Source organism: Salvelinus fontinalis, chromosome 30 (genome assembly GCF_029448725.1).
Source record: "Salvelinus fontinalis isolate EN_2023a chromosome 30, ASM2944872v1, whole genome shotgun sequence".
Taxonomy (NCBI): Eukaryota; Metazoa; Chordata; class Actinopteri; order Salmoniformes; family Salmonidae; genus Salvelinus; species Salvelinus fontinalis.
The window spans coordinates 17,725,916-17,738,834 of record NC_074694.1 but is presented as its reverse complement, the minus strand read 5'-3'; the positions used below and the strand labels follow the sequence as shown (position 1 = coordinate 17,738,834).

The 12,919-nt window shown below is 46.1% G+C and overlaps 1 protein-coding gene across 3 annotated transcripts in view; it reads right to left on the bottom strand.

The window, feature by feature from the left end:
- The window catches only part of LOC129828748 (mitogen-activated protein kinase kinase kinase 4-like), an 88,346-nt gene that overhangs the window by 36,117 nt on the left and 39,310 nt on the right, over positions 1-12,919 (bottom strand). For all 3 annotated transcript variants that reach the window (XR_008755290.1, XM_055889920.1, XM_055889921.1), the window contains exons 2-4: positions 12,100-12,308; positions 801-1,402; positions 18-674 (exon numbers count right to left, since the gene is read on the bottom strand). Coding sequence is in view for 2 of the 3 variants with exons in the window: in XM_055889920.1 (XP_055745895.1) it covers positions 18-674; positions 801-1,402; positions 12,100-12,308 (1,468 nt within the window). In the remaining variant the exon portion in view is untranslated. The remainder of the gene's footprint in view (positions 1-17; positions 675-800; positions 1,403-12,099; positions 12,309-12,919) is intronic.

Below are 12,919 nucleotides of genomic sequence, written 5' to 3'. Positions count from 1 at the left end.
ATCAATCCAGTCCTTACCTGTGTGATGTTGAGCCAGAGACAGAGTGCCTGCACCCTGCCCTGGAAGTCCCTGGCTGCGTACTTTTCATAGTCCTTCTGGAGGGTCTGCAGGGAAGGGTACAAAGCCTCCACCGACTCCAGCAGCTCCATCACCCGTTTAACCTGCTCGAAGGCCAGCCGCTGGCGCTGGAGGTGCTCCCTGCACCCCGCCCCGGAGCCCAGGGGCGCCGCTGCGTCTACTGCCGAGGGGCAGGCGCTGAAGCCCCATGGGTCGACTGAAGCAAAGTGATTTTGGTTCATCTCTGAAGCGCCAACAGCAGCAGGCTGGTTAGAGTCCCTCTCCTCCCCAGAAACAGTCTCTGAGGCCTGGGTTGGAGTCCTCTGTTTGGGACCCTGGCCTAGGCCTCCACAGCCTGGCTCTGTTAACACTAGTGTCCTCTGGGCTCCCTGGCCGGGAGATGCCCCTGATCCAACCATACCTGGTCGTCCTACACACACCCCCAGGGTCAGTTGTCCCAGGCCCATGGTGCTGGGGCTCAGGCTGTGGTAGTTGACCTTAAAGTGGAGCACCTTGTTGATGATGTCTGGGATTGCTTGTCGAGCCGTGAACAGGAACAGATCCTGGTCGTTGACGGAGCGTCTCGCGTGCCACGCCTGGAGCTCCAGCCACACCACCTGGAGAGATGGAGGAAAGGATGAGAGAGAGAGTCAGGACACATAAAAGTGCAATACACGATATACCATTATTCATCACCAGAAGATAGCATTAATCAGTCAATTCATAAGTCAATCCACAGCTACCTCGTTGTTCTGGCCCATGAAGGCTGAGTTCTCCAGACCGCGCTGCTCCTTCTCCTTCTTCTTGGACGACATGGAAGTCAGCTTCAATAACAACCTCAGCGTCTCAAAGAACTTGAGTCTATCTGCAGGGCAGTCTGTCCTTGAAGTCTGGCGGTGGGTGCGGTGGGCCATGGGGTGGGGGATAGTGACAGGGAGCTTGCCGCTGCCGCACCCCAGCGATAGGTAGGGTTTCCTGGGGTCCATGTTGAGGGCTGAGCCTCCACCGAAGGGGCTGGAGGTCTTGGAGAGCGGGTCCAGCATGAAGGAACCTTCAAAGGTCTTCTTGTGGTCTCTCTCACTGGAACGCAGGGTGGCGCGTTGTTTTTGACCCTGCTTATAGTTGTGTTGGTGCTCCTCGGTTGCTTTGTTGACTTGCTTGTTTACGTTTAGTTGGATCCCCTCAGAAGGGTCGGTCTGTTTCTTACCCAACTTGTAGTTATGTTGCTTAGCCTCTGGGGGGTCCTTCTCTCGGTCTCTCTCAGCCACCTCTCTAGGCCTATAGGGGTTAGGCTCACTCTCTCTCTGGGGCTGGGATGGACTGGAGGGGGCTGGCTGATTGTCTACTGAGATACAAAAAGAGAGGAAAAAATCTATACTTACTCCAACCAATACAATAACAGAACCTTTACCCCTCAAGAAAATATACATGCTGTGGTTACTTTACTCACTGCTACTTGCTTATTCCAAACACCAGCCACTATGTTTGTATGTATTAAGGATCCCCATTAGCTTCTGCCAAGGAATAGAGTTAGTTCCATGTAGCCATGGTTCTACATATTACTGTGTGCTTCCCAACGTCCGTTCTTGACTTGGGGATTGTGAAGAGACCTCTGGTGGCATGTCTTATGGGGTATGCATGAGTGTGCGAGCTGTGTGCTACTTGTTTAAAAACAGACACCTCTGCGCATTCAGCATGTCAACACTTCTCACAAAAACAAGTAGTGATGAAGTCAATCTCTCCTCCACTTTGAGCCATGAGATTTACATACATATTAATGTTAGCTCTCCGCGTACATGTAAGGGCCAGCCGTGCTGCCCTGTTCTGAGCCAATTGTAATTTTCAGGAGGTACCATTTTGTGGCACCTGACCACACGATTGAACAGTAGTTGTGGTGCGACAAAACTAGGGCCTGTAGGACCTGCCTTGTTCAGGGACGCAAACTGGTGAGGGTCCAAAACAGTGAGAAAAGAAAATGATCTACATGATCAGTCTCTGTGTAAAATAAGTGGTTCCTATGAACCCAACGGACCACGAAAAAAATAAAGAAAACAATCCAAATGTTTTGTTTCCTAGACTTTACTGCAAATGACATTCAAGACGAGAAAAGAAAAAAACAATACACTAATATTACAGTTAGCCATAACAGCATTTATAATAGAACGCTTGTGACCACACATACACACACAAATATTGCATTTGGGAGAAAAAACATTTAAAAGTAGAAATAGAATGAAACAGGTATTCTATTTTTGCTCTATTATAGTGGCCACCCTGCACCTCTCTGATTCAGAGGGGTTGGGTTAAATGCGATGGACACATTTCAGTTGAAGGCTTTCAGTTGTGCAACTGAATAGGTGTCCCCCTTTCCTTTTCACACTATAGTAGACATCGATCAAGTGCACAAGGCTATATGCGTGCAAAAAAAAACATTCACTGAGTAAAACATTTAATAATCCCCCTCACAAACACGTGTTACTGTCAAGTTCAACAACAAAATCAATATATTATTTGGGCTACACTGCACATTATTACATTGTACACTTCCTGCATGTGGACATCTTTTCTACAATGTGCCAGCAGAGCATGATACCCTTTGTTGGCATAATCTCTCTCAGGCAGAGAGTACACCTGGCATACACCTTTTTATCCACTGTATTGAAAAAAAGTGAGAAAGAGGCAAAGTGTGTGGTGTTCCTTTCACCTCTATAGTGGCATCCAGCTTAAGCCCAGCTCCAGCTATACTTGATCCACTTGTTTAACAAGCAAAGCATAATTTTCACCTAATTCTCTCATTCTGAAAATTAACCACATACTGTAGAGGGAAAACATTTGTTGACAGATCGTAGTTCGTTAGCTAGTTAACTAACGCGTTATAACTTGAGGAAAGGCAAGGAGTTGTATACCAGTTAATACTAGAGCAAATTGGTTAGGTTACTAATGTTAGCTCATCTGAGGTTGTAAAGTTAGCTGTCTGATTTAATTAGCCAGCTAATTTTCACACCATAAACTCAATTGGCTAATGTTGCTCAACATTTCTCTGGCTTGCTAACTGAGAATTTGATCCAGCTAGCAAGATACTTAACAATGATAACAATACTTGTTCCACTACACTTTGTTTTTCAGTTACAACTCATGAAGTACGCTTCATAACCTTCTCACCCTGTCTCCGTGGTCAGACTTCTCACCTACCTTTTTGTTATCGTTCAGGGGATGCGCTGCTGTAACTGGCAAACTGCCTTTCCACTCTCCCGCTGTCTTTCCAGAGCGCGCCCTGATGCAGTAACTAGCACAATGGTTGTCTCTTCTCTCTTCTTTTGCACACATATAGCCTTGCGCACTTGATCGATGTCAACTGCATTCTGTTATGTGAACGATTGGCCGAGCCTTGGATACAGCCAGTATTGCTCAAACACGCATCAATCGTTTTCTTACAGCCAGTAGTGATCAAAGCGCACCCGCCCCCTCAAACTTCTCATCGGATCTACACGAATCACGTAGGTCACCTATTTTGGATTAAAAACGGCGAAAGGTGACTAGTTTGCATCCCTGCTTGTTGGTAGTTGTTAAAAAGGCAGCACAGACTTTATTGACAGACTTCTCCCCATCTTAGCTACTGTTATATCAACATGTTTTGACCATGACAGTTTACAATCCAGGGTTGCTCCAAGCAGTTTAGTCAACTCAACTTGCTCAATTTCCACATTATTTATTACAAGATTTAGTGAATGGGGAAAGGGGGATACCTAGTCAGTTGTCCAACATTGTATTCAACTGAAATGTCTTCCGCATTTAACCCAACCCCTCAGATGTGCGGGGAGCTGCCATAATCGACATTCACGTCCTCGGCCCTCGGGGAACAGTCTTGCTGAGGGGCAGAACAACAGATTGTCAGCTCGGGGATTCAATCCAGCAACCTTCCGGTTAATGGCCCAACGCTCTAACCACTAAGCTACCTGCCGCCCAATGCTTTTAGTTAGAAATATTTAGGGCTAACTTATATATCTTGCCACCCATTCTGAAACAGCAGCTTTTTGTTACGTGTCCCAGTGATTTCACTCGCTGTACTAGCTGACATGTATAGTGTTGAGTCCTAAGCATACACACAGGCTTTATTCAAGGCCATTGGCATGTCATTAGTAAAGATGTTTATTTATTTTATAATTAAAGGGCCTAGACAGCTGCCCTGGGGAATTCCTGATTCGACTTGGATTATGTTGGAGGCTTCCATTATTTGTCCACATTTATTTTTCCAGCAGCAGACTATGATTGATGTCAAAAGCAACACTGAAGTCTAACAAAACAGCTCCTACAATCTTTTTATCATCAATTTCTCACAGCCAATCAGTCATTTGTGTAAGTGCTGTGCTTGTTGAAAGTTCTTCCTTAGAAGCATGCTGAAAGTCGTGTCAATTTGTATACAGTAAAATAGCAAATGTATCTGGTCAACCCACACATTTTCCCCAAAAGTTTACTAAAAAGGGTTGGTAACAGGCAGATTGGTTGGCTATTTGAGCCAGTAAAGGGGGCTTTACTATTCTTAGGTAGGGGAATTACTTTTGCTTCCCTCCAGGCCCGAGGGCACACACTTTCTAGTAGGCTTAGACTGAAGATAAGGCAAATAGGAGTGGCAATATTGTCCGCTATTATCCTCTGTAATTTTCCATCCAAGTTGTCAGACCCCGGTGACTTGTCATTGTAGATAAAGAAAAGAAAAAAAATTCACCTCTACATAATTACAGTGAATGTCTTTCATAATTTGGTCAAATACACTTCGATGTGTATTGACAGTGTTTGTTGCTGGCATGTCATGCCTAAAGCTTGACAATAAAAAAATACATTTAAAAAAGTAGTTGGCAATATCAGTGGGTTTTGTGATGAATGAGCCATCTGATTCAATGAATGATGGAACTGAGTTTGCCTTTTTGCCCAGATTTTCATTTAAGCTTTTTACTAGCACTCTTTATATAATGTTTATATAACCGTTTTTACAGTCATTTTCTTATTAGTAAGTGGAATAAGCTATGTCATAAATGTGTCAAGTGCAGCATCTGGTTGCTCCTCATTACACACCACATACCAACAAATATTCTTTACAGTTACATTAACGTATTTAGATCTATGTGCATGCTTTTGGGTTGCGTTAGATTTTTTTGAGCAACGCGAACCTTTTGTAACATGATACCCTCACCGGTCCATGTGTTCCTAGACCCTCAAATAGCAACATACACAAGGGGCCGGTAGCAGTGATTTCCTTCTTGTTGTCTTCCATGTGGTAAAGCAAAGAAAAATCACGTTTAAAACATCACTACTGTTAGCTAATTTCAATGAAAACCAACTGCATTTTTGAATAATAGCTACATGTAATGAAAGCTAAGGTTTGTTTTACATTACCTCGTTCTGTGCCTGCCAGTTGGCTGTAGGCTACTCCGCTAGCAGCTTGCTAGCTAGCTATCGGACTAAAAACAGCAAGTAGGCTTGCCTTTTAGCTTCCCACATCTCCCCATGTGAAATAAGCAGATATATAAATTACAGCTGAAGTCGGAAGTTCACATATACTTAGGTTGTGTCATTAAAACTAGTTTTTCAACCAATCCACAAATTTCTTGTTAACAAACTATAGTTTTGGCAAGTCGGTTAGGACATTACTTAGTGGATGACAATACAATTTTCCAACAATTGTTTACAGATTATTTCACTGTATCACAATTCCAGTGGGTCAGAAGTTTACATACACTAAGTTGACTGTGCCTTTAAACAGCTTGGAAAATTCCGAATAATGATTTCATGGCTTTAGAAGCTTCTGATAGGCTCATTGACATAATTTGAGTCAATTGGAGGTGTACCTGTGGGTGTATTTCAAGGCCTACCTTCAAACTCAGTGCCTCTTTGCTTGACATGGGAAAATCAAGAGAAATCAGCCAAGACCTCAGAAAAAAAAATTGTAGACCTCCACATGTCTGGTTCATTCTTGGGAGCAATTTCCAAACGCCTGAAGAACCCCCTTCGATGTGTAGAACGGATGTGGGTGGAGCCAGGTCTACATAAGGGTGCAACTTTCAAAAAATCCCAAAAGCTCTGACGAAGGCCGTGTGGCCGATACGTAAGCTTATTAAATATCGGTGATACTATCAAGAGCAGTGTGCGGTTTCCTTTTCCTTCATCAAACGCCTGAAGGTACCACGTTCATCTGTACAAACAATAGTACGCAAGTATAAACACCATGGGACCTCGCAGCTGTCATACCGCTCAGGAAGGAGACGAATCTGTCTCCTAGAGATGAATGTACTTTGGTGCGAAAAGTGCATATCAATCCCAGAATAGCAGCAAAGGACCATGTAAAGATGCTGGAGGAAACGGGTACAAAATGATCTATAACCACAGTAAAACGAGTCCTATATCGACATAACCTGAAAAGCCGCGAAGCAAGGAAGAAGCCACTGCTCCAAAACCGCCATTAAAAAGCTTGACTACGGGTTGCAACTGCACATGGGGACAAAGATCGTACTTTTTGGAGAAATGTCCTCTCGTCTGATGAAACAAAAATACAACTGTTTGGCCATAATGACCATCGTTATCGTTTGGAGAATAAAGGGGAATGTTTGCAAGCCGAAGAACACCCTCCCAACCGTGAAGCATGGGGGTGGCAGCATCATGTTGTGGGGGTGCTTTGCTGCAGGAGGGACTGGTGCACTTCACAAAATAGACGGCATCATGAGGCAGGTAAATTATGTGGATATATTGAAGCAACATCTCAAGACATCAGTCAGGAAGTTAAAGCTTGGACGCAAATGGGTCTTCCAAATGGACAATAACCCCAAGCATTCTTCCAAAGTTGTGGCAAAATGGCTGAAGAACAAAGTCAAGGTATTGGAGTAGCAATCACAAAGCCCTGACCTCAATCCTATAGAAAATGTGTAAGCAGAACTGAAAAAGCATGTGAGAGCAAGGAGGCCTACAAACCTGACTCAGTTACACCAGCTCTGTCAGGAGGAATGGGCCAAAATTCACCCAACTTATTGTGGGAAGCTTGTGGAAAGTTACCCGAAACATTTGACGCAAGTTAAACAATTTAAAGGCAACGCTACCAAATACTAATTGAGTGTATGCAAACTTCTGACCCACTGGGAATGTGATGAAAGAAATAGTTGTTGTAATCAATTCTTTTCTACTATTTTTCTGACATTTCACATTTTTTAAATAAAGTGGTGATCTTAACTGACCTAAGACAGGGCATTTTTACGAGGATTAAATGTCAGGAATTGTGAAAAACTGAGGTAAATGTATTTGGTTAAGGTGTATGTAAACTTCCGACTTCAACTTCAACATCCGGTTTGGAGCGAGCGGTCGCATTCGCATTCGCTCCGCAGGTAGTATAACTTTTCATTACATTTCATTACATTTCATTACAGTACAACGGTTTGATTTGTCTAACCTTAGCCATTTCTTCTTAGCTAGCTACATAGCCGTCTTTGTATCAAAGATAATTGCGTAATTATCGTATTTCGTCGTCCTATCGTAGTCCACACTGCTATCTGCCCAGCAGCTAGCCAGCTAGCAAACGTCCACCGTCTACCGAATAGCAGCACTGTAGAAACTATTACACTCAACGGAACGACTTGATTAGTGTAGTGTTAGCTAGCTACATAGTTGTCTTTGCTGTCTTCGTATCCAAGATAATTGGGTAGTTCAGAGTGTGTAGTTTTAGAGTGATTATCTTAATTTACCGAGGTTAGCCAGCCAGCTATTTGTCGTCCTTAACGTAGGAAACACTGCTAGCTAGCCAACAGCTAGCCAACGTCTACCGAATAGAACTTCCGCACTCAACAACCCGGTCGCATTCCGCTTCGCTCCACAGGTAGTATCACATTTTCATTTCATTTCATTACAGTACAACGGTTTGATTTGTTTGATCGTAGCTAGCTACATAGCTAGCTACATAGCCGTCTTTTATCAAAGATAATTGTGTAGTCTAGAGCGATTTTCTAGGTTAGCTAGCCAGCTACTGTTGTTCTTTTAACGCAACGTAACGTAATCAACACTGCTAGCTAGCCAGCTAGCCACCGAATAGCAGCACTGTAGCAGCACTGTAGAAACTATTACACTCAACGGAACGACTTGATTAGTGTAGTGTCAACAACGCAGCCACTGCCAACTAGCCTACTTCAGCAGTACTGTATCATTTTAATCATTTTAGTCAATAAGATTCTTGCTACGTAAGCTTAACTTTCTGAACATTCGAGACGTGTAGTCCACTTGTCATTCCAATCTCCTTTGCATTAGCGTAGCCTCTTCTGTAGCCTGTCAACTATGTGTCTGTCTATCCCTGTTCTCTCCTCTCTGCACACACCATACAAACGCTTCACACCGCGTGGCCGCGGCCACCCTAATCTGGTGGTCCCAGCGCGCACGACCCACGTGGAGTTCCAGGTCTCCGGTAGCCTCTGGAACTGCCGATCTGCGGCCAACAAGGCAGAGTTCATCTCAGCCTATGCCTCCCTCCAGTCCCTCGACTTCTTGGCACTGACGGAAACATGGATCACCACAGATAACACTGCTACTCCTACTGCTCTCTCTTCGTCCGCCCACGTGTTCTCGCACACCCCGAGAGCAGCTGGTCAGCGGGGTGGTGGCACCGGGATCCTCATCTCTCCCAAGTGGTCATTCTCTCTTTCTCCCCTTACCCATCTGTCTATCGCCTCCTTTGAATTCCATGCTGTCACAGTTACCAGCCCTTTCAAGCTTAACATCCTTATCATTTATCGCCCTCCAGGTTCCCTCGGAGAGTTCATCAATGAGCTTGATGCCTTGATAAGCTCCTTTCCTGAGGACGGCTCACCTCTCACAGTTCTGGGCAACTTTAACCTCCCCACGTCTACCTTTGACTCATTCCTCTCTGCCTCCTTCTTTCCACTCCTCTCCTCTTTTGACCTCACCCTCTCACCTTCCCCCCCTACTCACAAGGCAGGCAATACGCTTGACCTCATCTTTACTAGATGCTGTTCTTCCACTAACCACATTGCAACTCCCCTCCAAGTCTCCGACCACTACCTTGTATCCTTTTCCCTCTCGCTCTCATCCAACACTTCCCACACTGCCCCTACTCGGATGGTATCGCGCCGTCCCAACCTTCGCTCTCTCTCCCCCGCTACTCTCTCCTCTTCCATCCTATCATCTCTCCCCTCTGCTCAAACCTTCTCCAACCTATCTCCTGATTCTGCCTCCTCAACCCTCCTCTCCTCCCTTTCTGCATCCTTTGACTCTCTATGTCCCCTATCCTCCAGGCCGGCTCGGTCCTCCCCTCCCGCTCCGTGGCTCGACGACTCATTGCGAGCTCACAGAACAGGGCTCCGGGCAGCCGAGCGGAAATGGAGGAAAACTCGCCTCCCTGCGGACCTGGCATCCTTTCACTCCCTCCTCTCTACATTTTCCTCTTGTCTCTGCTGCTAAAGCCACTTTCTACCACTCTAAATTCCAAGCATCTGCCTCTAACCCTAGGAAGCTCTTTGCCACCTTCTCCTCCCTCCTGAATCCTCCTCCCCCCCCTCCTCCCTCTCTGCAGATGACTTCGTCAACCATTTTGAAAAGAAGGTCGACGACATCCGATCCTCGTTTGCTAAGTCAAACGACATCGCTGGTTCTGCTCACACTGCCCTACCCTGTGCTCTGACCTCTTTCTCCCCTCTCTCTCCAGATGAAATCTCGCGTCTTGTGACGGCCGGCCGCCCAACAACCTGCCCGCTTCACCCTATCCCCTCCTCTCTTCTCCAGACCATTTCCGGAGACCTTCTCCCTTACCTCACCTCGCTCATCAACTCATCCCTGACCGCTGGCTACGTCCCTTCCGTCTTCAAGAGAGCGAGAGTTGCACCCCTTCTGAAAAAACCTACACTCTATCCCTCCGATGTCAACTACAGACCAGTATCCCTTCTTTCTTTTCTCTCCAAAACTCTTGAACGTGCCGTCCTTGGCCAGCTCTCCTGCTATCTCTCTCAGAATGACCTTCTTGATCCAAATCAGTCAGGTTTCAAGACTAGTTATTCAACTGAGACTGCGCTTCTCTGTATCACGGAGGCGCTCCGCACTGCTAAAGCTAACTCTCTCTCTGCTCTCATCCTTCTAGACCTATCGGCTGCCTTCGACACTGTGAACCATCAGATCCTCCTCTCCACCCTCTCCGAGTTGGGCATCTCCGGCGCGGCCGACGCTTGGATTGCGTCCTACCTGACAGGTCGCTCCTACCAGGTGGCGTGGCGAGAATCTGTCTCCTCACTACGCGCTCTCACCACTGGTGTCCCCCAGGGCTCTGTTCTAGGCCCTCTCCTATTCTCGCTATACACCAAGTCACTTGGCTCTGTCATAACCTCACATGGTCTCTCCTATCATTGCTATGCAGACGACACACAATTAATCTTCTCCTTTCCCCCTTCTGATGACCAGGTGGCGAATCGCATCTCTGCATGTCTGGCAGACATATCAGTGTGGATGACGGATCACCACCTCAAGCTGAACCTCGGCAAGACGGAGCTGCTCTTCCTCCCGGGGAAGGACTGCCCGTTCCATGATCTCGCCATCACGGTTGGCAACTCCATTGTGTCCTCCTCCCAGAGCGCTAAGAACCTTGGCGTGATCCTGGACAACTCCCTGTCGTTCTCAACTAACATCAAGGCGGTGGCCCATTCCTGTAGGTTCATGCTCTACAACATCCGCAGAGTACGACCCTGCCTCACACAGGAAGCGGCGCAGGTCCTAATCCAGGCACTTGTCATCTCCCGTCTGGATTACTGCAACTCGCTGTTGGCTGGGCTCCCTGCCTGTGCCATTAAACCCCTACAACTCATCCAGAACGCCGCAGCCCGTCTGGTGTTCAACCTTCCCAAGTTCTCTCACGTCACCCCGCTCCTCCGCTCTCTCCACTGGCTTCCAGTTGAAGCTCGCATCCGCTACAAGACCATGGTGCTTGCCTACGGCGCTGTGAGGGGAACGGCACCTCAGTACCTCCAGGCTCTGATCAGGCCCTACACCCAAACAAGGGCACTGCGTTCATCCACCTCTGGCCTGCTCGCCTCCCTACCACTGAGGAAGTACAGTTCCCGCTCAGCCCAGTCAAAACTGTTCGCTGCTCTGGCCCCCCAATGGTGGAACAAACTCCCTCACGACGCCAGGACAGCGGAGTCAATCACCACCTTCCGGAGACACCTGAAACCCCACCTCTTTAAGGAATACCTAGGATAGGATAAAGTAATCCTTCTGACCCCCCCCCTCCCTTAAAAGATTTAGATGCACTGTTGTAAAGTGGCTGTTCCACTGGATGTCATAAGGTGAATGCACCAATTTGTAAGTCGCTCTGGATAAGAGCGTCTGCTAAATGACTTAAATGTAAATGTAAATATCCCTTGGCAAATAGTCTTTACTTGCCAGTGTAACCTACAACATTATCCCAGTTTAATATGCTGCTTGAATGTATTAGTTACCATATCAGCTAAAAGTAGAATGTAATGTTTTTTTTGTCGCGGAGAAGAAGCACATCTCGCAGCGGTTTCTACAAATAACCTGGAATCACTAGATATTCTAATGAAATCACATTGTTATTTGAATAGTAGCTGAGATTATATTTGCTTATCAATGCAAGAGGCTACTTTGATGCATGGCCTATAAATCAAGGAACCAAGCAAGCTTCATTGCCTACACAACCATACCCCCACAGCTACTCAATGAATAATACGGCGCTTTACAATTTTCATGTGGCACAGGAGTATGTCAAATGTCGGAGCGCAATACAAGGACCCGCTTCTTTTGTGACAAAACACAACACTGCCCTCTGCAGGGTCCGTCTACGTAGGGTATAAATTGTCCTTAACAGGTAGATTGGGTTAATGTTTATCTGTCACCCTTGTTAGGAGACCTTCCAGTGGGGGAGCGTTCAGACGACCTGTCCTGACCGTTTCTATGGTGTTTGCCTAATATCTTTATCACACGATACCCCTGTCCCCTCTACCTCGGACTCTGTGACCACTGTCTCCATCTTATCCCCCAACTTACTCTTGTTAGGAGAGTGTCCGACGGGGGAGCGTCCAGCTGACCTCGCCTGGCTGTTCTTCTGGTGTTTCCCCGACATACGTTTCATCTGCCGGGGGGTGTAGGGGGGTGATGTGCCGTACAGAGCTTCCTCTTCCTCGCTGGGCTTGTACCAAAAGTCTTCCACCTCGAAGCTCTGATGCACCGAATCATCTTTTGAGGAATTGCCCTGCCTGTGGGAAAAGAGTAGGGTTATGTTTAGTGTGGATTCTATGGAAAGGGATCTAGTATCTGTAATGAAAAACATCCTGTTGAGATGAGGGGTGTGGTGAGTGAAAAGAAAATCTGAAAAAAACTGCGGGATATAAAAGGTAATCACGCCAACGAGCGGTAGGCCTACCCTTGTTCTTCTAATAGGCTATTCATCTGGCACCATTAGCATTCAGATGCTTGTAAAATGGCTTTTGCAATGTCAAATAATAGGCTTTATTAGTTGAGTGACAAATTTATTTTCCTGGGTCTGTGTTACCAAATGTGCTCTATAAGTTATGTAGCCTACCGGAGTGGACACAAGTCAGATCCAACTAGTGATTATGGTTCAGGGTCACCGTAAGAAATAGTTTTGTTAGTGCTGCTTTAAACAGTCAGTGTATTTGGTCATTTTTACATGAACAGGGTAATTTCATAAAGGACAGCATTAATTTCACATTCATTGGTAGGAGTGGGAGAATCTCTCCATAACATTCCAAACAGTCTAAACCATTCACTTTCGAGACAAGGGTAAAATCCAAAGCTGCAATATATTAACTGGCTCAGCTTAGAGAAGTAATGTCAGACAGCTCCA